This window comes from Cebus imitator, unplaced genomic scaffold (genome assembly GCF_001604975.1).
Source record: "Cebus imitator isolate Cc_AM_T3 unplaced genomic scaffold, Cebus_imitator-1.0 Scaffold38, whole genome shotgun sequence".
Classification (NCBI taxonomy): Eukaryota; Metazoa; Chordata; class Mammalia; order Primates; family Cebidae; genus Cebus; species Cebus imitator.
The window spans coordinates 7284226-7312170 of NW_016107353.1; the positions used below are offsets into that span (position 1 = coordinate 7284226).

The 27945-nt window shown below is 45.9% G+C and overlaps 2 protein-coding genes across 11 annotated transcripts in view; one reads left to right on the forward strand and one right to left on the reverse strand.

Annotated features, from left to right (window-relative positions):
• Positions 1-27945, reverse strand: part of CUNH1orf74 (chromosome unknown C1orf74 homolog) — a 139179-nt gene that overhangs the window by 109668 nt on the left and 1566 nt on the right. Inside the window, exons 2-4 of one of the 4 annotated variants that reach the window (XR_005199662.1) lie at positions 27030-27939; positions 17001-17166; positions 12854-13130 (exon numbers count right to left, since the gene is read on the reverse strand). Coding sequence is in view for 3 of the 4 variants with exons in the window: in XM_037737398.1 (XP_037593326.1) it covers positions 27055-27864 (810 nt within the window). In the remaining variant the exon portion in view is untranslated. Of the gene's footprint in view, positions 1-12853; positions 13131-15550; positions 17167-26562; positions 27940-27945 lie in introns of those variants that run through there. The other 3 variants (XM_017525566.2, XM_037737398.1, XM_017525565.2) reach the window with 3 other exon arrangements.
• TRAF3IP3 (TRAF3 interacting protein 3) lies at positions 166-26571 on the forward strand. 7 transcript variants are annotated; one of them, XM_017525559.2, is made up of 16 exons: positions 166-1345; positions 4132-4534; positions 6602-6749; positions 6900-6957; positions 7165-7189; positions 7458-7487; positions 7588-7683; positions 16805-16876; positions 19251-19391; positions 19499-19636; positions 21583-21718; positions 22336-22398; positions 23532-23591; positions 24680-24816; positions 25600-25713; positions 26311-26403. In XM_017525559.2, the coding sequence occupies exons 2-16, from the start codon at positions 4190-4192 to the stop codon at positions 26401-26403; spliced, it is 1656 nt and encodes a 551-aa protein (XP_017381048.1). In that variant the 5' UTR covers positions 166-1345; positions 4132-4189. The 7 variants fall into 7 exon arrangements, with proteins under 7 accessions (XP_017381048.1, XP_017381047.1, XP_037593322.1 ...); XM_017525558.2 differs by having other exon boundaries at positions 166-424; XM_037737394.1 differs by lacking the exon at positions 23532-23591 and having other exon boundaries at positions 166-424; positions 26311-26571.

The following is a 27945-nucleotide window of genomic DNA, read 5'->3' on the forward strand; positions in this document are numbered from 1 at the left end:
CAGGTCACCTATCTTTGTCTAATCGTGGAAAGGAATCTTGACTTGAAACTGTCCAAGAGCTCAGACCAATCCAGTAGTGAGAGAATAGGTGGCCAGGGTGCCTACTGATGGGAGGAGCTCCTGAGCCCAGCCCTGGAGGCCTCAGAGTTCAGGGGCCCACTCAGATGATGCCAGAAAGCAAGAGAGAGGAACTGGGGTTTGCGAACCTTGTGGCTTTGTCTGTTTCCTGTTTCAGCAAGGCTGTTGCACAATAAGAAAGACGGTACCAAGAAGGGACGCATTAATGGGACCCAGACCTATGGATTGAAAGTACGTGCTTTACCCATCTGCTGTCTTGCTCCATCTGAGACCAGAGCCAAGATCTGCCTGCCCAGGAACTGGAATGCTTTCCTGAGTGGCTTGAGTTGGAGCCGGGGACTCGGAGGTAACTGAGAAGGAAGATGCTTTTGTGTCTAGGTTTGGGAACTCCGACTTGGGGGTGGGGCAGAAGACACTCTACCATCCCAGCTCCCCTGAGTGAAGAGACTGTGGGTGGCATAGTTTAAGGGTGTCGGGGAGTTGGGTAACCAAGAAAGCATCCTGTGTTGGTTTCCTGTCGCGTTAGCCATGGCACAGGGTACAGCTTCCACCATTCCTCTGTTCCAGCAGATTAGATTGGATTGGATTGGATTGGATTGGATTGGATTAGATTAGAAGTCAGATGACTTAGACTTCAGGCTACCCAGTGATATGGGCATGAATTAAATGACCTTTTACAGTTTCCTTCAAAGCCGGGATCCCTGAACAGAAGGCTGCCTTCCCAGCAGCTTAGGTGCAGGCCCCTCTCCCCTCAGTTCACACTGAGAGCTCTGGGCTAAGAAGGCCAACCCATGCAGGAAGCCATTCACTGTCTCTGTTGCACACATGGCCAGGAAGTAGAAGCAGAGACTCTGAAAGGCATGACAAGCCACAGTCAGGTGAGAAGCCATGCCCTGTTCTCTCTCTGCAGCCTGAGAAATCAGGCTGAGCCTCCCCAGCCAGGAGCCCTTCTTCCTCCAAGCTCCAAGTGAACCCAGTCATGCTACCAGGAGGGAACCTCAGAGATGCCAGAAAGCCTGGGCAGTGGCCCAGTGATCTTTCTTTGAACCCTACAGGGACCAGTTCCCTTTTCTTCAGCAGCCTATCCCTGTCAGCCATCCCACATGCCTTCTTGTTTTTAAGCAAGTCAGTAGGGTCCAGACATCCCGGAAACCTGGGTAGGGTTCTATGCAGCATACCACACCACGTCCTCGCAGGTGTGGTAGCCCAGGCCTCTGGGAACACTCTCCTCTCTAAGGAGCCATTTCCACTGCAGCTCCTTTCTTGGGTAAGTAGACCCAATGTCTGCCCTGAGGAAGCAGACAGCAGCTGTGTGTTTCGGTGGACAAAGGTGGGTGGCCTGGGTGGAGAGCCCAGAGAGACCTCATTTCAGGCCTTGTCTTCTCCCCCATAACCCTTTCCTCTTCAAGGCAAGAAGGTAGGAGGATTCTCAGTGTTCTGCCTCTACTACAAAACCTGCAGGGAAGCTGGAGCCAAACAGGGAGGGGACCTCATGCCCTATGTGTGATGCAGGCAGACCCCACCTTTCCTTGCCTTTCTGCTTGGTATAATTAGGACGGCAATTATGTCCAGACCACAGAGAAGCCCTTTCTCCTTATAGCCCAAACCCAGAGGTCAGAGGAACCAGAGAAGTAAATGTGACTTCAACCTGGGGCCAGGATCCCCTCAATCTGGTAAACAATGTACTCCACCAAAGAGAGAGGGTTGAGAGAGACATGACAGAAGGCATTCTTGGTCCTAGGAGTGCTACTTTAGCTTGGAGCCTTGGTCTCACACCACCAAGTCTTCAATATCCAACATCGGCACATCCTTATTTGTCATTACTTTTAATGGCAAAAGCTGCAATTACTTTTGCACCAACCTAATAATAATAATTTATGTTTTTATTATTAAAAGCTAACATTTATTGTGCGCTACATGCCAGGTGCATGGCCTGCATTTTTCATTTAATCCTTATAACCTACAAGGCAGGTTCTAGCCCCATTTTATAAATGAGGAGACTGGGGCTTAGAGATATTTAGTAGCTTACCTAAAAACACACACAAGTAGTAGGTGACAGAGCCAGGGTATGAGTCCACACAGTGTGACTCCAAGAGCCAGGGCTCTCCACTGCAATCTATGGCAGAATAGCCTGGGGCTGTGGCTCAGGGATGCTGTGAGAGTAGGCTTTAGACATGGAGTTCACATGCACATAATCCTCAGTCTCCTCCATTCAGTCATTTATAACAATATACCTGGGTCTCTCAGATCCTTTTCTAAAGTCTTTAAATAAAGAAAGTGGCAGGGAGGAAGTCAAGGAGCCACCCCCTATGCCTACTCCCACCCTTATCCAAGAAGTAGGAGTGGGGAGAAACGTCTAAAGAAAGAAGAGAGCCATTCAGAATGGGTATGTAGCAGACAAACATGAACAACCTCACATTTCTGCTTGGAATCAATGCTGCCTGACACCAGAGTACGCCCCTCCAACCCTCAAGAGTCAGGCATTTGAGTGTCCATGGCTCGACCACACAAAACTCCTCTCAGAGAAGAAGACTGCCCCACCCACACCCCTGGGGAATGAGTGGTAGCGTCAGAGAGAAAACAAGAATCCTGCAGAGAATTCCCAACTCAGCCAGGATAGCAAAGTCCCGGTAAAAGGGCAGAGACGCTGCTACCTGTTGAGTCTGTTTGGCCTATAAATAAACCCCGAGGGGTTAGAGCTAGCAAATGCCTGCTTGTTGGCGAAACTGAGATACCCTCCTCCCAGGGTGGTGGGTAATGAGGTCGTGGGAGGAAGAGAAGCAGCAGCAGCTGTGAGGGGGTGTCCCTCTTCCTTCATCAGTCCCTGGTCTGACTCCAGTGATCAGAGGCGGCAGGACACAGAATTTCTAGCACTCAGGATCCAGCTCATCCAAGTCCAGCCCAACTCAGCAAAGTGACCAGAGGGTTCTAGGAGGATAAACTGCAGAAGGTAGGTGGGGGAAGAGTAGGAGAGAGAAAGGCACAGAGAAGGAAAAGGGGATCCTGGTCTGAGTGCTATGTGAATACCAGGTAAGGCCATGCAAAGGAACATCCTGTGGCCCCTACACCAAGCCTGGCTCCCTGGCAACTTCTGGTTACTGTTTTTGTTTTGTTTCTTCTCTGTATGCAGCAGGCTTATTGAGGTATAATTCATGTGTTGGTGGGTTTGGATGGCACAATCTGTGTCTGGGCTAAGGAAAGCAGAGTTGGTACCAGACTTAGCCCTGACAGGGAGGTGACCCTAAAGAAATGGAACCCCTAGCTCCAAGAGTACTGGAACCAGATGCTCCGAAATGGATTTTGGCCAGCAGTAAGCATGTGGCAGTACTGACTGGATTTGATCTGTCCCTGAAAGACAGAGCCCAGTCCTGAGCTTGAAGTGGGGGGCCCATGGACAATTGTCAGGACAGCAGGTTGGAGGAATTAGGGAAGGGTTTCCCTCCTAAACCATGCCAGGTCCAGGCTCACAAGCTAGTTGCTAAAAGTCAAGAAGAGAGCAGTGGGTACTGGTCACAGGACTGGTCACCACCTGAGGGGGGTCTGGTTATCCCTCCAGATCTTGAGAAGTGTCACTCAACTACGTTAGTAACAACTTGGACCAAGACAGCATTAAAGATACTGACTTTCCTTTTCAAATGGCGGATGAGAGGGCAGAGGGGCTCAACTTAGCTGTTTCTTTACACGTCTGGAAAATGAACACACACCTGCCATCTAAAAGGCTATAAGGTCATTGTGATTTTAATCAATTTCTCATGTTCCCCTTAGAGGCATGGTAAGATGTTCAGTCAAGGAGTAAGTGGCAGCCACAGACACTCTTTTACTTTACAAAGGGGAAACACTGGCTAGAGAAAAGCAGCAATTCGCTTTTATAAGATTGTATTAGTTCATTAGAGACTGAGCCCAGGAGTCCTGACTCCAGTGTGATACCACCATGTCCTCAGTTTTCAACCCACATGGATGGAAGTCTGTGCTATTTCTGCCCCCGGTCTAGAGAGTCATTTTTCCGCCTATCTTCTGACCCCTCCCCTTCTCCTCCCTCTTGGCATCTGGCAGATCCAGGCATCTATTCCAGGAACTGGAAGCCAAGTGCAACAGGTGCTCGGAGGTCATCATGATCAGCCCGGACCCCAGGCCCTCCCCTGGCTTGGCCCGGTGGGCTGAGAGCTATGAGGCCAAGTGTGAGCGCCGGCAAGAGACCCGTGAAAGCCGCCGCTGTCGTCCCAACGTGACCACTTGCCGCCAGGTGGGGAAGACGCTGAGGATCCAGCAGAGAGAGCAGCTCCAGAGAGCTCGATTGCAGCAGTTCTTCAGGAGGAGGAACCTGGAGTTAGAGGAGAAGGGCAAGGCACGGCGTCCCCAGGCCAGGGAGCAAGGGCCCTCCAGGCGGCCAGGCCAGGCGACTGTCCTCAAGGAGCCCTTGTCTTGTGCCAGCAAGATCTCCTCTTCCAGACAGCAGGTGGGCCGTGTCAAGGGACATAGTACTCTGTGCTCTGGGACCCTCTCTGGACAAGGCGGGTGGGTGGGCTTGAGATCACTAAAAAGTGATCTAAATTAAGTCCTTCTTCCTCAGTCATATAGTAAAGTTGCCAACAGCCACTTATTCAGAGATTTTTATTGTTGCATTTTTGTTTGTTTAGCTCTTTTTGTTCTGCACTTGACTTGCAGGAGAGAAAAAAACAATTCCAGGCTAGGCATGTTAGCTCACACCTGTAATCCCAGCACTTTGGGAAGCCAAGGTAGGAGGATCACTTGAGGCCAGGAGTTTGAGATCAGCCTGAGCAACATAGCAAGACCCTCTCTCTAGCAAAAATTTACAAATTAGCCAGGCATGGTGGTGCACACCTGTAACTAATCAGGAGGCAAAGATGGGAGAATACTTGAACCCAGGAGTTTGAAGCTTCAATAAGCTATGATGGCACCACTGCACTCCAGTCCAGGCAATAGAGGGAGACCCTGTCTCTAAAAAAACTTAAAAATAAAATAAACAAAAATAATTCAAAAGCTAATACCTATATCAGCTCAAATTTAGGCATTACACACACATCTTCTACAGCTATCTTACAGCATTCATTCACCCATCAGTCATCAAACATTTAATGAAAGCTTATTATATGCCAAGTATACAAGCCAATCCTCTTGACACACACACAGACATATCTGTCCTCTTTTCTTCTGCAAGGCTGTTGTACCCACTCTTCTCTTCTTCTCTTGTGTCGTTCCAATTCTATTAAATCACTCAGCTACAACCTCATCTGGTCCAGGAAGCCTTCCCTGGCTTCTCCAGGCCACCTTTGCTGTCTTCTAAGATTGTGTAACCCTTAGAGGGTCCATTAGGCTGGCCTGGAAAGGAACAGTGTTGGCAAAAACCAGGGTATGCTGAGATGACCTCAGCAAGCAAACCATCTATGTCTTCCTGCTGAAGTTGTGAGCATGTTGACAGCAGGGATGTGTCCGCTATGTTCGGTGGAAATGCTTGGCGTTGTGCCCTATCCTGAGTGGGTACTCCATCAGGGATTCTTAAGTAGTGGATATGTTATGTTCAATAGGAGATGCTATTCAGAGAAATGATCCCAGAGCCCAGTTGCAAAAGAAAGCAAACTGTATACTAAAGCAAAAAACCTCCCCACAACTACCCACTTCACTTCGTCTTCACACAAAACCTCAACAATTTTCCAGCTGTTACTAAGAGGAAGAAAGCTTTCCTTAGAATATGGAAGGAACCATAGGGATTATCTATTCCAAATTCCTCACTACACAGATAGAAGACTGAGACCTAGAAAAGGTGGGATCTGAACCCAGATCTCCTCACTCCCCACTCAAGACTAGTTCTCTTTCCACATCACCATGCTGACTATATAAGCGGCTGAGACCAAACAAGGTAGAGGGAGAGAGAAAAACAACAACAACTAGGGATTCTAGAGGGAAAAACTGGAGAAAAGTACAGCTCCACATATGCCTGGCCAGAGGAGGACCACGCCTGCCAATCAGGACAAGGACGTCAGGAGCAGAAGCCTGTGTGGCTCTGAAATCTTGCGTGGGCAACTTTGTTTTTGTGGACCTGAAACATTGTCTTAGTCTGGGTTGCTATAATGAATTACCATAGACTGAGTGGCTTAAATAACAGAAATTTCTTATAATTCTGGAGTCTGGAGGTCTAAGACCACGAATCCTGCAGATCTGGTGTTTGATAAGGGCACTCTTCGCAGTGTGCAGATGGCCTTCTTCTCATTGTATCCTCACAAGGCAGAGAGCAGAGAGAGAAAGCAAGCTCTCTGATGTCTCTTCTTATAATGGCACTAATCCCATTCAGGAGGGCTCCCCTCTCTGACCTAGTTACTTCTCAAAGCCTCTACCTCCTAACACTATCACATTGGGAGTTAGGATTTCAACACACAGATTTGGGCAGGGATGGGGGGAAAGTCCATCACAAACATAATGGTTGGTTCTTCCTTCTGAAATCATCAGGAGAATCTTTCAAGAGGCTCCAGCCAGTGGTTTTCAGCATTCCCCACTTGCCTTCCAGGTGGCAGGGACCAGCTCTGAGGTCTTTCCAGCCCAGCATCCTTCTTCCTCAGGCATCCACAGGGATCTGACTGACCACCTCTCCTCACAGGCTGGGGGCCTTCCTCCACAGGACCCTCCCATCAAGAAGCCACCCAAACATCACCGTGGTAAGAGCGGAGCCTCCCTTACTCCACAGGGCCTGCAGAGAATCCTGTGACAGCTGTCCCAGCTCACTGGCAATGGAGAGTCCCTATCCCTCCCTACTTCCTTCACTTCCTCCCCATAGGTTCTAAATCACCTTATCCTCCATCTCTCAGGTACTCAGACAAAGGCAGAAGGACCAACAATTAAGAACGATGCCAGTCAGCAAACCAAGTGAGTTCCTGACCTAACCCTCTTGTATCCCATCCATTCTCTCTAGAGAGAACACAATGAATTTCCATGTCCACCTTAATTAAGAAAGAGAAAGCTCTTCCCCACCCTTCTGGCTCTTCAGAAGGGATTTCAGAAGGAATCAACCCACTGCCTCCTGACTTGATTCTTTGGTCCATTATCATTATTTTTAATTTATTCTCTTCCTAGTTATGGAGTTGCAGTTCTGGATAAGGTAAGCACATATTAACTCAAGGGGTTGAATCAGAAAGTATTAAGCTCTGACATTCTGGAATTTCATGATAAACTTGGCTGGGATGAAGGAGCATCTTCTTCCTGCATGGCAAGGGGGTACTAAGCATAGACATGGGGCCTAACAGGATCCTATCAGAGCCAAAGCAGAAGAGGTTTGCTCTACACAAGCCAACCCAGGCTCTGGTTCTATGTCCCAGCATTTCAGGGGACCTAGAGACATTTCGAATACCCTTGTTCTTTCTCTCCAGGAAATCATCCAGCTTTCTGATTACCTCAAAGTAAGTGGCATGTGACCGCTCCCCTCAGTTCCTCCATCCACCTACCCCCTGCTCCTCTAGGTTAAGCTGACCCTCTTGTGTTTTGTGCCTGCACCCCCAGGAGGCCCTACAAAGGGAGCTGGTCCTAAAACAGAAAATGGTGATTCTCCAAGACCTACTGTCCACTCTGATTCAGGCCTCTGACAGCTCTTGGAAGGTAAGGGAATGAAATTTTTTTTGAACAAAGCTCATGGGCTTGTATGTGTTCTCATCTCATTTTTCTTTCCACATCATCACAGTAGGAGACGGGGTTTTCTCACACTGAAAAGTGGGCTGGGAGGGGGCAGAAGATGAGGTGGGTGGTACTCAGACTTAGCAATCAAACAGGTCACAATAAATATATGGGTCATCACCTGAGGGTCACGCTGCTACACATCCAAGGAAGATCCAGACCAAAAGTGGCAAGAATTCCTATTTTTTAATTTGTTGGAGGGAATGAAGGAAGATCCCAATATAGTTTATATTTCTGAATATGGTAAATGTCAAACATTTTTGTATAGGATTCACACTGATATTTATCCCAACCAGCATGCCATGTACCCACTCAGTCTGAATATGAATATCAGAGTGGGAAGGGGCCTTAGAGACAATCTGGTCTAATACTCTCAATTTGCCCATGAGGAAACTGAGTTTCACAGGGGTCAAGTAACTTGTCTAAAGTCACACAGCTGTTACTGGCAGATCTGGAACTAAAATTCAGGCCTTTGATTTTAGTCCATTCAGTGTACAATATTCATAGGTTATGTCCTCTACAGGAACACTGGACTAGCACTAGAAATAATTAGATTATTTAGATAGCGTTCTTGCTTTGAGAAGGCTAATGGTTTTATAAGAAAGACACATAACTAAACAATACAAAAACATGAAAAATAAATGTTTTGAGGATATAGGAAAATACAAGAAGGAATGAGTGACTCCAGAGAAGAAAACAGCCAAGGGAATACTTATATAAGTATTTGCCAGAAAAATATGGAAACAGGAATAGTATTTTAGTTGGTACACAGGCAAATATCTAAAGGCAAGGCCAGGTGCAGTGGCTCACACCTGTAATCTCAGCACTTTGGAAGGCCAAGACGGGTGGATCACCTGAGGTCAGGAGTTCGAGACCAGCCTGGCCAACATGGCAAAACCCTGTCTCTACTAAAAATACAAAAAAAAAAAAAAAAATTAGCCAGGCGCGGTGGCACATGCCTGTAATCCCAGCTACTCAAGAAGCTGAGGCACAAGAATCACTTGAACTGAGAAGGTAGAGGTTGCAGTGAGCCAAGATTACACCATTGCACTCTAGCCTAGGCAACAGAATGAGAAGACTCCACCTCAAAAAAAAAAAAAAAAAAAAAAGGTCAGGCACGGTGGCTGAACCTATAATCCCAGCACTTTGGGAGGCTGAGGTGGGTGGATCACGAGGTCAGGAGATGGAGACCATTCTGGCCAACATGGTGAAACCCCATCACTACTCAAAAAAAATACAAAAAACAAGCCAGGCATGGTGGCACGTGCCTATAGTTCTAGCTACTCAGGAGACTGAGGCAGGGGAATTGCTTGAACCCGGGAGGTGAAGGTTGCAGTCAGCCAAGATTGAACTCCAGCCTGGTGACAGAGCAAGACTCCATCTCAAACAAACAAACAAAAAAAGATCTAAAGACATGATACAGTCTAATACAATGGTTCTCCAACCTTTTTATTTCAGGATTTCTTTACACTTTTTAAATTACTGAAAATCTATAAGAAATTTTTATATTTACCATATTAGAAATTAAGACAGTTGGCTGGGCGCGGTGCCTCACACCTGTAAATCCCAGCACTTTGGGAGGCTGAGGCAGGCAGATCAACTGAGGTCAGGAGCTGGAGACCAGCCCAGCCAAGATGGCAAAACCCTCTCTCTACTAAAAATACAAAAATTAGCCGCATATGGTGGTGTGCGCCTGTAATCTCAGCTTCTCCAGAGGCTGAGCCATGAGAATCACTGAGCCTAGGAGGCAGAGGTTGCAACGAGCCAAGATCTTACCACTGCATTCCAGCCTGGGCGACAGAGCGAGACTCCATCTCAAAGAAAAAAAAAAAAAAGAAAGAAAGAAAATAAAAGAAAAACAGTCTGGGTACAGCAGTTCACACCTGTAACCCAGCACTTTGGGAGGCAGAGGAAGGAAGATCACTTGAGCTCCGGAGTTCAAGACCAGCTTGGGCAACATGGCGAAACCTCGTCTCTACTAAAAATACAAAAAATTAGCCAGGTGTGTTGGCATGCACCTGTAGTCTCAGCAACTTGGGAGGCTTAGGCAGGAGAATCTCTTGAGCCTCAGGGATGGAGGCTGCAGTGAGCCATGATTGCACCATTGCATTCCAGCCTGGGCAATGGGAGTGAAACTCTGTCTCAAAAAAGAAAAAGAAAAAGAACCACATTTTCAAAAACAAAACAAAATTAGTGACAGGAGTGTCATTGCTTTACACTTTTGCAAATATTTTTAATGTCTGGCAAGAAAAAGAGAGCTAGATTCTCATATTTGCTTCTGCATTCAATCTGTTGGTTTAAATATGAAGAAAAATTCAGTCTCACACAAATATGTCATTTAGAAAAGCTAAGACTTTGCTGATCCCTTGAAAGGGCCTTGGGGATTCCCTAGGTTCCTCAGAATCCCCATGCTGAAGCCCCTACATTAGTATATACTATAAATTGATGTATTAGCATGAGCTACAAGCAGTTTGACACCACCAAAGCATAAAGCACCAGGTGGAAAGAGCCAGAGCACACAACCTCACTGGCCTGTGTGACATCACACCCTAGCTCAAGGGTAGACAGAAAGATAACAGGAGGGTATAGAACAAAACTGAGAAGTTGCAGTGATGTAAAAAAGACTTCTTAAGCTCAGTCCTGCTCCTCACATCGGAAATGTCCCGTGTACCTGGAATTTTGAATGTATGGTCAGGGCTCCTGATTGTTAGGTCATTTTCATTGACAGAGTAGGAACTTAGCACCGACAGCTGTGCTTGTGAGGTGGTTTCCAGTCCTGAACTAAATTGAGATCATCTCATTTGTTTGACAGTCATTTGATAAGTTCCAACTCTGTGCTGGACCTTTGCTACAAGGACAAAAAGCATTATAGTCCTAACTCTTGAGGAGCTCACACTCTAGCCATGAAGACAGAGACACATAATAAATAACACCAAAACACTACAATACGGCTACAGCAGCAGTGTATACAGAGTGATGCAGGGAAAACAGAAAGAAGGCAGCAATTATTCTGCCTGAGGTGGAACAGGGAAGGCTTTAAAGGAAAGAAACCTGGCCAGGCACGGCTGCTCATGCCTGTAATCCCAGCACTTTGGGAGGCTAAGGAGGGCAGATCACTTGAGGTCAGGAGTTCAAGACCAGCCCGGCCAACATGGCGAAATGCCATCTCTACAAAAAATACAAAAATTAGGTGAGTGTGATAGTACATACCTAATGTTCCAGCTGCTTGGGGGGCTGAGGCACAAGAATCACTTGAACCTGGGAGGTGGAAGTTGCAGTAAGATCGCACCACTGCACTCCAGCCTGGGTGACAGAGCAAGACCCTGTCTCAAAAAATAAAAATAAAGGAAAGAAACCATTTTAGCTGAATCTTGAAGAATGAGTAGGAGCTTACCAGTACAGAAACAGGAGTGATGATGAGGAAAAAAAGCAGAAAGTAGAATGGTGTTTAAGGCAAAGAAACTGGAATGATTACAGGCCTACGAATGACAAAGAACTGGGGATAGCAGAGTATGGCTGAAATGAAGGTATGTCAGACCAGTGCCAAAAAAAGGGTCTCAAGCAGGTCTCTAGAATTATGGGTCTTAAACTTTTTCTGTTGAACAAGGTATCTCAAACTTGAATAATACATGGACCCATTTTTAAAGGAAACCCATACATGTATATATATAAAATCAGAGATCCATTAGAATGCATGCTACCCAGCTTGGGAAACACTGCTATAGGTAATAAGCTGAGGAGGAATGGAACTATGCTTTATTGAGGCTTAACATCTGACACTTAGCAATGTCTGGCTCATCCTTAGAAGGTATGCAATTACTCTCTGTGGAAATGACTTGTGAATGATCAGATCTGTATCTTAAAAGGTTCTCTAACTTCTGGCTGGACACAGTGGCCCACTCTTGTAATCCCAACACTTTGGGAGGCCAAGGCAGCAGGATCACTTGAGTGATCAAGACCAGCCTGGGCAACATAGTGAGACCTCATCTCTACTAAAAATTAAAAAATTAGCCGGGCATGGTGGTACACACCTATAGTCCCAGTTACTTGGGTGTCTAAGGCAGGAGGATCGCTTGAGCCCAGGAGGTCCAGGCCACACCACTGTACTCCAGCCTGGGTGACCCTGTCTTGAAAAAAAAAAAAAAAAAAAGGGGGAGGAGGGTTCAAGGATTCTCTAACTTGTAGCAATAAGGACCCTGGCTCCAAGCAGGGGTTAGGAGAGTTGAGGCTCTTATAATATCCCAGGTAAGACACAACCAGAACTTGAATTGAAGCAAGCTCTGTGGGAATGAGGGGTGATGTATGAAGACACATTTCTGGGTTTGTCTCTGAGGAGGAGTTTCACCCCATGCTCCAGCCCAACAGAGGAAGTTCCCTTGGTTGTGGTTTTCTCCCTCCCTTCTTCTCACCCCTCCCAATCCTCACCCTTCTCTTCTTCCTCCCTCCTCTCCACCAACCCCCTAGCTTCCGGCTTTAAAGAAAAACAGTCTCAGTCTTTTTCAGTTGACAGCTATTGCTTCCCCTAAAACAAGGCAATTCAACTCTTTATCTTTTCCATGAAAGCCTCAACTTCAATAAAAGGGTAGCCCCAGACTGTGCTACTTGGGAAAAATCACTGGAGGAATGTGGCCAGAACTGGTTCAGACCTTTATTTTTTTCCATTTGACCTTCATAAATTTGAATTTCCAACTTCACGTGCTGAGAACTCACCACAAACTCCCTATTAGAACCCCAAGGATCAGCTCCCTCCCGGGGCTCCACCTCCAGATGTCTCTGGGCTTTTTGGATACCATAGGTCCTAGGACACTACTGAGACTTCTGAGCAGGGTCCAACCTTCAGGGCAGAAACAGCTTTACCAGCAAAGAAAGCAAGCTCTCAATATTGTGCAATACAAAAACGAGAGCAGGGCAGCCTTGGGTTTGAAGATCTGCAACGTGGAATTAAGATCTTGAGATGACAGCGCAGCAGGGGATTGGCTGCAAGCCCTAAGCAACCTTTACTAGAGCAGAGAGATGAGCTGTGGGCTGGTGCTTCTGTGGTGAGGTGGTGGTGTTTCTGGAGAGCAGATCAGAGGCAGGGGAAAACCACGCAGAAGCAGGAGCTGAAGATTTCAGACCGGCACCAGGTGTGTATGGCCTCTACCTTGCTCCTCTCTCCACTGGGGGTTATGTGCCCTCTGAGCCCTGGGCTCCCGGGGTCTAGCTGCCTAGAAGGTCAGCAGTAGGCCTGTAAGAAGTGCTTCTTCCCACATACTGTAACACTGGGCTTCAGTGTCGGGAGCCCTGGGGCTCAGACCAGGAAACTACATGCCCCATATGCAACAACTTGGCTGCGACTTTTGTGACGTCCTGGGGAGTCCAGAAAAGCAGAGCTGTGGAAAGAGGTTTTTGTTCAAGCTCCAGACTTGGGTGGCCCTTCATCCCCACTGAAGGGGCTGTCATGAATTGTCTTCCATTGCAACACAAATGGAAAATTTATCTGGGTTGGGCTAAAATACAAAAACAGCTGGAAGAGGCAAAAGATTGGATTAAAGCCATACTATGGAATAGGGAAAGAGGAGACACCCCAAAAGGGTAGGAGACTGGGGACATTTTAAGAATATTGCCTTGGGCCTGTTTTCTTCCCAAAAACAGAGCAAGATAAACTTTAAACTTGGTAGGTTTGATGGTATTCTGCGCAGAAAGAGTTTGGGCAAAGGCAAATGTGTGGAATCAGAAGATACGAACTAGAGGAGGTAGGGGTGAAGCCAGTTGATTTCAGGACCTGTGGATTGACAATGAGCAGGTCACTGTGGAATGCAACCATTTCAACAGTTACTTCAAAGCTCAAACAGTGGAAGTCTTTGTCCTTGTCTTCCATCGCTCCCAAAGCCCCGTGCTTACTGTAGATGCCAAATTCCAGACTCTCTGCTCCCCCTCACCTGAGACGCTCCCCCTCACATGAGATGTTAGGAAAAACATTAGTAACAGGAGGCATTTTAAAAAATTATTTTTGGCAACGCTTTTTGCTTTTTCAAGCCCCAGCAGAGAAACACAGGAAGCAGAAAGGGTGGGGGCACCCCCGGGCTCCCATGGTTAGAAGAATCAGCCAAACAAGATCAAAACAGGAGCTGAGAGATACCACTTCCTGCCTCCCCCAGGCACCCTGAAACTCACTGAGGGAAGCAGACCTCAACACCAAGCTCCCTTCTTTGCCCCCAGACCGTTACAGACCGGAAATGTTATAGGAGATAGGAATGTCCAGGCCGTGTGACTGAGAGGGCCCACGGCATCTCAGGCCTGAAGAGAGGTGGAATTTCAAACCTCACAACTGTCCCACTTGGCCAGGTTGGAAAAAGCCAGAGAAAGGATAGGAAAACCAGCTACTGCCCTGTCTCTGTAAAACCTGCTCTCATTGATGGAACCCCCACCCCATCCCCTACACACATACACTCTACACAAAGCTCCAGGCTGGAAGAATGAAATCCCTACCTGGGAAAAAGGGGCAAGTCTACAAATGGAGGGACAACAAAGCGGCAAGGAAGCTGTTAGCACTCAGCTGAAATACTGACAAACTGAGAAGCCGAGACTGGCTCCTCATGCCAGCCTTGCTCCCTTCTCGCCCTTGAGATTAGCATCTGTCTTGGAGTGTCCAAAATGCCATTAGACAGACCCAGCTTATGAATAAATAGAATGTGACTTTCTGGGAAGCTTGCTCACACCCCCTGCTGCTCTCACTCTGCTTTAATATCTCTCAGTTTCTTGCTTTCTTAAAGAAGTTCTCGTCGAGTCTAGTATGTACATATGCATGTGGAAGTGTGTGTGTACAGGTGGAAGGATGTGTGTGCAGGTGTAGGTGTCCGTGTGCAGGTGGGAATGTGTGTGTGCAGGTGGAGGTGTGTGTGTGCAGGTAGAAGTGTGTGTGTGCAGGTGGAGGTGTCCATGTGCAGGTGGAGGTGTCCATGTGCGGGTGGAATGTGTGTGTGCAGGTGGAGGCGTGTGTGTGCAGGTGGAGGTGTGTGTGTGCAGGTGGAGGTGTCCGTGTGCAGGTGGAATGTGTGTGTGCAGGTGGAGGTGTGTGTGTGCAGGTGGAGGTGTCCGTGTGCAGGTGGANGTGTGTGTGTGCAGGTGGAGGTGTCCGTGTGCAGGTGGAAGTATGTGTGTGCAGGTGGAGGTGTCCGTGTGCAGGTGGAGGTGTGTGTGTGCAGGGGAGGTGTCCGTGTGCAGGTGGAAGTATGTGTGTGCAGGTGGAGGTGTCCATGTGCAGGTGGAAGTGTGTCTGTGCAGGGGAGGTGTCCATGTGCAGGTGGAAGTATGTGTGTGCAGGTGGAGGTGTCCGTGTGCAGGTGGAAATGTGTGTGTGTGCAGGTGGAGATGTGCGTGTTCAAGTGGAAATGTGTGTGTGCAGGTGGAAGTGTGTGCAGGTAGAGGTGTCTGTGTGCAGGTGAAGGTGTCCGTGTGCATGTGGAGGTGTCTGCAGGTGGAAGTGTGCATGTACAGGTGGAGGTGTGCGTGTGCAGATGGAGGTATGTGTGTGCAGTTGGAGGTGTGCATGTGTGTGGAGGTGTGCATGTGCAGGTGGAGGTGTGTGTGTGCAGATGGAGGTATGCGTGTGCAGTTGGAGGTGTGCATTTGTGTGGAGGTGTGCATGTACAGGTGGAGGTGTGCGTGTGCAGATGGAGGTATGTGTGTGCAGTTGGAGGTGTGCATGTGTGTGGAGGTGTGCATGTGTGTGGAGGTGTGCATGTGTGTGGAGGTGTGCATGTGCAGATGGAGGTATGTGTGTGCAGTTGGAGGTGTGCATGTGTGTGGAGGTGTGCATGTGCAGGTGGAGGTGTGCATGCACATGTGGAGGTGTACATGCGCGTGTGGAGATGTGCGTGCGCGTGTGGAGATGTGTGTGCACATGTGGTGTGCGTGTACAGGTGGAGGTGTACATGTCCAGGTGGAGGTTTGCATGTGAGGGTGTGTATGTGCAGGTAGAAGTGTGCATGTGCAGGTGGAGGTGTACTGTGCAGGTGGAAGTGTGCAGGTGGAAGTGTGTGTGTGTATGTGCAGGCATATGTGTGCCGGTGGAAGTGTGTCTGTGCATGTTCAGGTGGAAGTATGCGTGTGCAGGTGAAGGTGTGCGTATGCAGTTGGAGGTATGCATGTGCATGAGGAGGCGTGTGTGTGCAGGTGGAAGTGTGCACGTGCATGTGGAGGTGTGTGTATATGTGCAGGTATGTGTGGCAGGGAAGAGAGTATATTAATTTCCTAGGACTGCTGTGACAAAGTACCACAGTCAGGGGAGCTTCAACAACAGAAACTTATTTTCTCACAGTTCCGGAGGTCAAAAGTCTGAGATCGAGGTGTGGGCAGAGTTCGTTTCTCCTGTGGTCTCTCCCCTGCCATCTCTCTCTGTGTCTCCATGTGGCTTTCCCGCAGTGTCCTGATCCCTCTTTTAGTAAGGACATTCATCATATTGGATTAGGGCCCAATCTAATGGCCTCATTTTAACTTAACTACATCTTTAAAGACCCTGTCTCCAAATATGGTCACATTCTGGGGCACTCGGGGCTTAGGACTTCAGCATAGGAATGTTGAGGAGATACACATCAGCCCGTAACAGTGGATAAGGGAGGGAATAAATATTCTCCTGGGAAGGGAGACTGTGTTAGCCTTACTGGCCTACATTTTACAGGCAAAAGTCCACGTACAAGACTGAGAAGAGGTGAGGAGTACAGAAGTGCCTAGACAGGGGAGGGAAGGTAGTGAGTGAAAGGGTAGCTTAGAAGCTTTCATTCCAGGCCCCCCAACCCCCTGCTATGCGACCCGGGGCCATTTGATAAAAATTGAGGAAAAAGAGGACTTGAGGCCAGTCTGATTCTTTCTTGTCCTAGCCCAGGGAAAGAGAAGATCCTCTTCTAACTAACATCCTTTGTCATCTTTGCTCCTGCCTACCTCCTGAAAGAGTTCACTGTTTGAGCACCAACTATGTGTTGGGCAGTAGGATAGGAATGTAGAGTCAAACTCTTTGCAGACTAGATTTTGGCCCAAGTTCATTAACTCATCCCATTTGCTCTAGGGACAGCTTAATGAAGACAAACTAAAGGGGAAACTGAGATCCTTAGAAAACCAGCTGTACACGTGTACCCAGGTAAGCGTTCTGAAGGATACTTCCATCTCGGGAATCTAGAATTAAAGGAGAAGAATGCCTGAACCTCAATCCTACTTTCTAGAAATGCCATCAGATAGAGAATAACACACTCATTCCTACTTACCCAGTTCTGGCTTGGCCATTTTCACTTTAGTCTCTAATTCACTAGATCACTGTCTCCATCTTCGTTCTCTCTCTTTCTCCCAGTATCCTTCTCTTTGCACCCTGGGAAGGAATCCCAGCACTAACCACTTTGTCAGCTCCCAGGGAAACCTTGAGAATACCTGAAACTGTAGGGAAAGACCCTTGGTAAAGAGTCACATCACCCAGACAGACCTTTACACATCCTAATCTTTGAACAGATGAATTGGATGTTATAAGGAAGTCTTAGAAAATGATTTTCATTCTATGGGCAACTTTTTTCTGTTTTTCTAACAACCATTAGAAGAATATAAAAGCTCTTTTACTTGGCTCTTCTGTAACATTGTTTTCCAGCATCAGTAATCTCTTGATTGGCGTAATCTTGATTTACAAGAGATAGAAAGAAATCAGCTTTCACACTTGAGAAGTGATGAATCCCTGACAGGTGGGAAGATGTCAAATAAGAGAATGGGGTGAAACAGGCAGACTTCTCCCATCTGGAGTTAGAGAGAGAAGACAGCCCTGGCTACATAGATGGCCTCTTATAGGGGATCAGAGTTTATGGAGTCTACAACTTTCGTGGTCCACAACTTTTATTTTTGCAGTATGATTTGCTTTGTCATCATACTGCATACATAAATAATGCCAACCAAGCTCATAAGAGACTAATATATAATTCAGAATGCCAGTCTATTAATTTTCAGTGAGGAATAACAAATAATCAGTGACCAGCATGAATGGTCATTGGATGTCCAGTATCTGGGACATCCCCTACATATGACCTCAACCAGGTTAACTCCTGGATCTGATTTTTAATGAAAGTTCCAACACCATAAAACCCACTCACATTTAAATCGAAAATTTCAGATAATTCCAAAGCTAAACGGAAATGATTTCATATGGATTCCTAAATTTTTGTCATCTAGTCTACTGCTTACATAGTGGTAATCCAGAATTGACACTAAAAGCTGCCTGCCTTCTCCAAAATCACAGAGCATAAAGATGAAAAGAAGGGAGAAGGCAAGACCCGCCCCCCACCAGTGAATTTGCAAAGCTACGCTTGTGTCTGTTTCTTAATCCTGCAGCCAGGAGGAATTTTATAATGCAAAGGTATCAATTTTAAAACATTAAGTTCATTTGGAATTGTAGAGTGGCCACAATGGTCTCATTTAAAAGCAGCAGCAGTATGCTAGCTCCTGAAGGAGTTTACAATCCAGTATGAAAGGCAGATGAGTCAACCGAGTAGAACAATACAGGCATGCAGGGGATATTATGTGAACAATACAGGCATGCAGGAGATACTATGTGAACACTATGAACACTAAGAAAAGCTACCTAATCCATAAGACATTGGGGAATGGGGGTAGTTGGTCAATTTATCAGAACTGATGATACTGGACTGAATCTTGAGTATGAGAAGAAGTTAACCAGCTCTAGGCAGCAGCTATATGGGTAAAGGCGGAAGCCAAAAAACAAAGTGCTGGGGGATCTGCAAACATCTCGGCTTAGGTAGAAGTAGCATGGGATGAAAATCTAGGCATGTAAGAGGAGCAATGACAAGGAGTTTAAATGTCATTCTTAGGATGCTGGGAATCCATGGAGAGATGTATGCAGGAAGTGGCAAGATCGGATTTGCATTTTAGAAAACTTTGTAAATGCAGGACTGAAAAGGGATTGAAGGGAGGAGGCAAGCTTTGAAGAAAGGGAGGCTGCTGCATTAATCCGTATAATTCTACTACTAGAGCCTGAACTAAGGAAGCAGAAGTAGGGATAGAGAGGAGACAGACATGAGCTGTTAAAGAAATTGTCAAGGCTCAATAACTAACTGATTACTGGGAGGAAGTGGGAGAGAAAATGAAGACTGGCTCCTTGGTTTAGGGTTTGGAAACGCCTGGATGGATGATGATTCTGGCCACTGAAATAGGAAGTCCAGGACAGAAAATACATGCTTAGAAAGATGAGTCCTTTTAGACATGTTGGATTTCAAGAGCTTGTACAAGTCCTTGGTTACAATGCCCAGCAAGCCTAGGGCACTGTTTATTATGTCCCCCACTCATCTCTCATTGACTGAGGGACTCTCCCTGCTAGCTTTACCCTAAAAGAAAAGGCTCACGAGATTACTGGTATCTCTTCCCTGGGGGAAGAATCAACTTCTTTTCATTTCTGTATCCCAGCTCAGGATTTGGCACACAGAAGCTCAATGTGTATTTGTTGAATTGCATCAAATTTACAGAAATACTCCCCTTGGGGAATGAAAAAAGTGCTACTGGAGATGGAAGACCAGAAAAACAGCTATGAGCAGAAGGCCAAGGAGTCACTGCAGAAAGTGCTAGAGGAAAAAATGAATGTAGAGCAGCAACTACAGAGCACACAGGTATAAGGATGCTACATAGACCTTGGGGTGGGAACTCCAGGCAGCTTAGAGAACAAGCAGCGAGCTGCACAACTCCCTGGAACCCTCTCCTCTCTGATCTCCCTCAGCGATCCCTTGCCCTGGCAGAGCAGAAGTGTGAACAGTGGAGGAGCCAGTATGAGGCTCTGAAGGAGGACTGGAGGACCCTAGGGACCCAGCACAGAGAGCTGGAGAGCCAACTCCACGTGCTTCAGTCCAAACTGCAGGTACCAGGCACTGGGGCTGGGGAGGGAAAGCAGGGTATGGGGAGGGGGGGTGGTGATGAATGAAGCTGCTCTGGGTTAGGGACTCCAAAGGCGGCTGACAGCATCTGGCTTTCAGTTCCTCGGTCACCGCCTACTTTGTACCAAAGTCACAGTTTTGGCTCTGAAATCGAATTTTGAGTTTAGCAAGGGTGTCTGCACTGCTCGTGCAAATGAACTAAGCATTCACTGGAATGACACCATGCAAATGAAAAGAGCTGGCTGGGATATTCATCAGTCTACTAATGTCATACCCCAACCCGCTCTCCAAACATTATCCCAAAAAAGCATCCAGTTCAGAATTGCCCATTATTGGCACAGAACGAATGTCATTAATTTATTTACAGGTGAGTACTAACACTTTCTGCCAATGTGTGTGTGTGGCTTTTTGTTTTTTGTTGTGTTGTTGTTTTTTTTTTTTTCTTTTTTGAGACGGAGTCTCACACTGTCACCCAGGCTGAAGTGCAATGGTGCAATCTCAGCTCACTGCAACCTCCATCACCTGGGTTCAAGTAATTCTCCTGCCTCAGCCTCCCGAGTAGCTGGGATTACAGGTGCCCGCCATTACACCCAGCTAACTTTTTTGTATTTTTAGTAGAGATGGGGTTTCACTATGTTGGCCAGGCTAGTCTTGAACTCCTTAACCTCGTGATCCACCTGCCTTGGCCTCCCAAAGTGCTGGGATTACAGGCATGAGCCACTGTGCCTGGTCTATGCGTTTTTTAAGCAATTACATTTAGCAATTACAATTAGACTCTTGGCATTCTCAAGGGTTCCATCATTTTCAATCCGTCCTAAGTCTCAGTCTCCCTATCTGTGAAATGAGGACAACAGTACCTTTGACATAAGGTTGTTCTGAGGATTAAGTAAGGTGATCCATGTAAAGCACTTAGCACAATGCCTGGCACATTAAAGCACTCGGTAAATGTCAGCTATTATTTGCATAGATTTATTTACTTGGTTTGGAATTTTGAGGCTCCACCTCAAAAGCTGATCTTTGTAATTTTCCTGAAGCAGGGCTCAGAACAGCTCACTTGATAAGGGACAGAGTATGTGAGTCTTATCAAAGGCGTGAACCTAGCTGGTCACTCTACATGGTATCCACATCTCAACCTTTATTGTTCTCTTCTTCCCACCACCTATAAGGCAACTCCTATGAAGATTTTTGTGTTTTGTTTTTTTTTAACTTTGAATCTTTGTGGGGGAAAAGAAAAGACCCTAACAAAAAAACAATTCATACTGCCAGAAGAAGAAAAGAGCAAGTGAAAACATCTAGCAAAGTGATGACTTCATCTTCCTTAATTTGGTGATTTACCAAAGTGTCAAGACATGAGTCCCATGCCAATGACAACCGCTTACATTTCCCCTAGAATGGCAGGTTTTTTAAAGTATTGGGTTTCCTAAAGCAATTCTTATTTTATATATTCTAATTTATGTACATGAGTATATAGCATAGACCTCTGTCACTAGAGATGGTTTAAAAAATAAACTTACACTACACATGCCTCAGTCCACTTCAAAACTACTGGCATGCGTCTGTAGTTCCAGCTACTCAGAAGCCTAAGGTGGGAGGATTGCTTGAGCCCAAGAGATCGAGGCTGCAATGAGCTATGTTGGCACCACTGCACTCCAGTCTGGGTGACAAAGTGAGACCCCATCTCTAAAAATAAAAATAAATAAAACAAGTTCCTTGTGAATATCAAAATTCTAATTTTCTGTTATAGATGTAAGGAACAAAGGAAAGAGAAGAATAGGAAAAAAGAAACACCTCCCTATTTTCTCATTTCCCTAACATTCCTTCTAACTCAACGATTCCAGAATTTTCTTATTTTTCTCTTCCATGGTACCTGCCCCCAACCTCCACCCGAGCACTGACATCCTTCTATATTGACCCCTCCTCCTCCTTACAGGGAGCTGATAGCAGGGACTTACAGATGAACCAGGCCCTTCGATTTTTGGAGAATGAACACCAGGAACTGCAGGCCAAGATTGAATGCCTACAAGGGGACAGAGAGCTGTGCAGCTTGGATACCCAGGACCTACAAGGTATTCTTCTCCTTGGAGGCCTTAGGCACACAGGAGCCATGGCCAAGTGAGCTAAGAAAAAAAAAAAAAACCTTGTTAAGAGAAAGGCTTCAGGTTTTTATTTCTTCGCTTGATTGGCTGATTGGCTTTATAATATCATTTTACCTTGAGGGAGGGACAGGGCTGTTTTAATCACCCAAAACTGAAAATTAATTTCACTATACTAGAGCATCTTATTGTCTGAACTCTCTTTTTTAGCCCATCCCTCTAGGCCAGATCACAGCTGCTCCCATATCAGTCACATATATCAAGGCCACATTCCTCATTTGAAAGGGAAAGGTCAGTTGACACACAGGCATAAAGTCTCTCAGTCACAGCCTCTGTGTCAGCTGATAGAGAAGACTAGATCGTGTGTAAATACAATCCTCAATCAACCCAACATTGTTGATGCACAGAACCTGAGGTACTTGGCTTCTGGTTTACCTCTTTAGAACTGGGCCACGAAGATAGAGCAACTTCCAATAGACACACGTTAGAGGCCATGACAAGACAGCATCTATTACTAATTTCCATCCTTCAGTACTGGGTTCATTAAGCCTTGGGTTCCTTTATTTTGGCTTGCATTATTGCATTTTCAGATCAACTAAAAAGGTCGGAGGCGGAGAAACTCACCCTGGTGACCAGAGTACAGCAGTTACAGAGTAAGTTCGCTTTCCAGATTCTAAAAGTCCACAGGGTTTTCCTGGGGCTCCTGGCCCACAAAAGGCACTCAGAGTAGGGATTAAGGGCCCAGTCTGTGGCATATGCTTTAACTCTGTGCATTTTCAGACCCTCTTCTTGTGACGTTAGGTCATTTACATAGCTCTCCAGAAATTATGTATTGGCTTCCGTTCTTTTTTTTCTACTTCTGTCCTTCCATGCCAATGATACCATTTGCAATTTCCCCTAGAATTGCAGATTTTTTTAAAGTACTGGGTTTCCTAAAGCAGTTCTTATTTTATATATCCTAATTTATGTACATGAATATGTCATATAGACCTGTTACTAGAGACGGTTTACAAAATAAGCTGACACTATATATGCCTCAATCCACTTCAAAACTTCATATTGGCCCCAGAAAGGAAAGGGGACTTCTCAGAAGAAAAGCACTTTCTGAAAAGTTGGGGAACCTGTCTCAATTAATACCGCAGCAGGTTGCCTACCACTTTAACCTCTGATACCTGATAGAGAAGCTTCATGCAAACAGCAATGAATATTAACAGAGCAAAGCAACCTCAGGGGAAAGGGAAAGTCTTCAAGCAAAAACTTGAAGGTAGAGACATGGTAGGGACAGTTATAAGGATGATATATTCATAGCAAAGTACCACAGACGGTGTGTCTTGAAGAACAGAAATGTATTGTCTCACAGTTCTGGCGACTAGAAGTCCAAGATGTCAGCCGGGTTGTTTCCTTCTGAGGGCATTTAGGGAAAGATCGATGTCAGGGCTCTTTCCTTGGCTTTGTAGATGACCATCTTCTCCCTGTGTCTCTTCACATCATCTTTCCCATGAACATATGTGTCCAAATTTCCCCTTCTTGTAAGGACACAAGTGATATTAGATTAGGGCCCACCTGAATGACCCCATTGTAACTTGAATATCTTTTAAAGAACTTATCTCCAAATAAGGTCATAATTTAAGGGACTGAATCTTCAACATATAGATCCTGGGGAAGAAAATTCAACACATAGCAGATGGAAACACATTTAATAACTAAGGTTCTAAGCAAAGTTCCGAAAAGAAACTCTTTGTAGTAAATATGCTAGCACAGACAAGTTCCTTGTGTTTTCCAACAGGTCTACTTCAGAATCAATCCTTACAGCTTCAAGAACAGGAGAAACTCTTAACAAAGAAAGGTCAGCAAATTTATTACCACAAATTCTAAGATATTGCTCTTCCCGTACCTGCCTAGAGGCAGGGGGATGGACTACATGACCTCCTGGAGTCCCATCCAGCTCTGGGAGTCTGTTAAGTCTGGGATGTATGGGAGCTTTTTAAGGACTGATCATTGGCTCTGAGGACACTTCAACTAGTTAGCCTTCTATCCTGAGGTATACAAACTGTGGAAAACGGTTTCTATTCTCTCTGAAAGCACATGTCTATGTTGAACATTTCAATAAACTTATTTTGAACTCAGGATTTCATGTCAATTTTTACACACTTGATTTTCCAAATCATATCCAACTCCCCGGCCCCAAACCACGTAGCATGCCAGAGTCAAGTAACTCTTAGCCCTAGAGAGTCTACTGTCCATGTTTCCTGAGAATTCACCGTCTACACAAGGTCCAACAGCTCCTCACCTATCCACTACACATGACCTTTTGTTTTCTCCTCACAATCACTGGGCATAATGTAAGAGATAAGGCAGAAATTTTTATGCCCACATAGTACGGATAAGAACATGAAGGTCTGTGTCACCACAGACTAACAACACAGCTACAACAATAATCCAGAACTTCTGACTCCTAGTCCATGCTTTTTCACCAAGACAAAGACTGCAGGGTGGCTGAAAACCCATCTTTAACCATATGAAGACAAATTTTAGAATATGACTGCCATCTTCACAACTTTGAAATGAGGGCATCAGGGAAAAGGGGTTATATTAAAGCAGCCACCAAACTTATTTGACAAACTAGGAAGAATGTGACAACCAATGAAACTCAATTAATAAGTATTCACTAAAATTATCCAGCATTAGACAAGACTGAGGATAGAAAGAAAAGGTGCCAATCTTGCCCTCAAGGAGCTCAGATTCCAACTGTCTGTCAAAGCTTAGGAGGGGCCCAATAGAAGTTAAACTTTATGTCAGAGAATGCCATTAGTCTAGCCAAGAGCACACCCCACCTAGTTCCCTCCCCTCTCCCCACTCCTAGTGGTCTACCCTCAGCGCCCTTCCTCAGAGGTGTGGGCCTCACTATCACCAAGAATCTGGCTGCTTTTATAGATCAGGCTCTGCCCGAGTGGAGTCCAAAGTCCTTCCATAACGAAGTGGAGCCTGAGGGTAAAGGAAAGGAGAAAGACTGGGATCTGAGAGACCAGCTGCAAAAGAAGACTTTGCAGCTCCAGGCCAAGGAAAAGGAGGTGAGAGGGTGACCGGAGCCAGTGAGGGCTCATCTGCAGAATGGCAGAGAGACCTGGGAGGCAGCCAAAGGGCAGGGATTTCAAAGTTTAAGTTGTGACTGGATATCCACAGATATTCATTTGCCTGTATAAAGTGTCTGTGCTTCTGGACTGACTTGCCAATCTTTTCCCTTCCTTATTTATACCAACTCCTAGTCAAGTTTTTATTAAATGGTTACCTTTTAGAAAGTCAACCAAAACTCAAACACATTTAATGAAAATATTAACTTCTCAATATGTTGTCCCACATTGAGTATCTTAAATCTTTTTTTTTTTTAGTTTATTAAACTAAGTGTATCTAGACTTGCTAAATCTTTATATGTCTTTTAAAGAGTAACACTCTTCCTTTGTACATATCCACAAACATACATATCCCCACAGTGTTCATACACAACTAACTCCTAGGAAAGGGACTTGTTCTAAGGTCACTTCTAGGTCTTTTGTGCTATAAGAACTTCATTTTTTGGTGTCTCCCATTTGCAAAGCACTTGCATGTAAAGTCTTTGTATAAAAGAACTTAGGTGTATAAAATGCAATAATATGCGCATTATCAATCATTTAAATGAACACATTCCAGACAATGTGAGACAGTCAAAAGACAAACTCAAATCCCTGAGAATGGCTGGGAAGGGAGGATGGTGGTAAAAATTCTGAATGAGTGAAACTTACATCGGGCAGTCTCCCCAACCTGGGCTCTGTCCTAGACAGAAGTGATAGTGATGACTTTGGTGATATTCTCCCCAGTGCAGAGAACTGCATTCGGAGCTAGACAACCTCAGTGACGAGTACCTCTCCTGCCTGCATAAGCTGCAGCACTGTCGAGAAGAGCTGAACCAGAGCCAGCAGCCACCTCCCAGAGTAAGAGGGTCTATCCTTCTGTAAAGCCCCGGATGATGGGACGATTCCTTCTTTAGCCAAGTTTTGCAGATAAAATGAATCAGCCCACGCCAACATCTGGCCATTCTGTCTCATTGTGCTTGGTTTATACTATACTGACATTATGGCAACCATTGGAAAAAATACTGGCTCATGCATCAAAGCCCAACTTTCATGGAACTCTCAATGCCAGAGGGAAAGACTTACTCTTAGCTAAAGTATGAAAGGGTGTTCTTTTAGCCTGTGATAAGCATGGAGCCAGGAAGAGTAGGACAACAAAAGTACTGGGGAATATGAACAAAGAACATAATTTTACTGAGTTATTTTCCACCCTTGATTATTCATATCAGTATTTATATATCTGGTCCCTGATGGATATGGCTCCCTGGGCCAGGGACCACTGGTTAAGTGGTTTCACCCCAAGAGAGGTGACAAAGTGGGCAATAGTGTAAAAAGCTTTTTCTCCACCACCAACCCAGGGTTTTCCACTGGACTAAAGTAGGAAGAAGAAAGATTTTTGCCCATATCTTTTCCTGTCAACTCATGGCCACTTTCTTCTGTCCCCCTGTCCCTCTGCAGAGGCAGTGTGGGCGATGGCTCCCAATGTTGATGGTGGTGATTGCTGTAGCGCTGGCAGTGTTCCTGGCCAATAAAGACAACCTGATGATCTGAATAAAACAGCTGCCTTGGGTGAAAATCAGAAGCAAGCAACTCAACGAAAAGAAGATTTGGGTACATTACAGCTTGGGTTTTCCTTTTCCAACTGACTTGGGATTTCTGACTTTTTGTTATTTTCTTAACCTACTGTAAATAAACTTCACCTGACCAGACTGTTCCTCAGAACTCTTGGTTTATTCCTGAATGGTGTATTACATTAACAAGTATCACATATTTAAGCATACTGGTGGTCTACTCTCCTCAAATTCAGCTGGAGGCATAAAAAACATGCAGAAAAGCCTCCAGCCCAACTTTCCTAGCAGACGGCACCCACATAGAGCACCACACAAGTATTTAGCTTGTCTTCCACCACCCTGCTTTTCCTCTGTCATCTCTTTTCTTCTATCTCTTATCCTGTGAAAATGAAAACATCTCCACTAAGAGGACTTCCTGGTATAGAAATGGCAAGTATGTACTATCTACCAATTTGCTACCAGCACCAGCATTGCCTATTTCCATGCCCTTTGCATTTGCAGCCAATTATTACAGCATTGTGCCTTAGTGTACTCAAGACACTTGGAATTGGCACTTGAGATGATTATTTGCCATCCCCAACCTAAAGATGATCTTTTACTGAGTACCTTCTGTATGAGAGGAGAGTTAAAGTCAGAGGGCCACAGCAGGCAGTGTGACTATCTCAGAGGAGATGCTGAGATCAGCAAAGTCATTCTGAGTCCTAAATCGGGTTCTGAGGTCCTTCTCCCAGGTGTTTAGAATGTCCCTCAGGCCTGGGAACAAGCTCTCTGGGACACTAAAGGAATAGAGCAGGATTGGGGGTTGACCTAGCAACCATGAGATCCGGGCAGTGAATACTCGTAGTGGAGTCAGAGCTAAGCAGTTGTCATCTACCTGGTTCAGGTGAAAGGTATAGGGGACAGGATAGCCCAGGAGGATCCCAAATACAGTACAGAGATTCCAGTCTGAGGAATGGAGCCTGCTGTGGGAGACTGCTAGAGATAAGTCCCTCTGCAGTCCCTGCAAATGTGTGATGATCTCAGCCACGAGGGCCTTCAAGTCCTGACGCTGGTCCAGGGAGCAGACACAAGGGTGAGGCTGGCAGCCAGAAACGTCCACAAAGGCTATGGTACCAAGCAGCACCTGCTCCAAGTGCTGGCATACATGCTCAGGACTGACAATCAGGCTGTTTTCTCCAATCTCAAGGATGTGAAGTCCAAAGTTCAGGAAACCAAGCCCCTGCAGCTCCTCCAGATAGCTCTGGAGCTCTGATGCCCCTGCACAGTTGCAATCATAGAGCACAGCTGGCTTCAGTCCCCGGGCCACAGCCAGCACCTCTCCAGCTAAGTGAAGGCAGATGGCTTGGGGTAGACTCCGTCTCTTTCCCAGGCCAAGGTTCTGCTGAGCAGCTGCCACCAGCAGCTGAGGGCTCGGTGATGACATGACATCTAGAAGCAACATCAAGAATGGCCTCCTTAGCTAGCCACAATTCCCTTCCCTGGGTGGCATCTTTCAGCCAGACACTTGAGGAGGGGCCTAGAA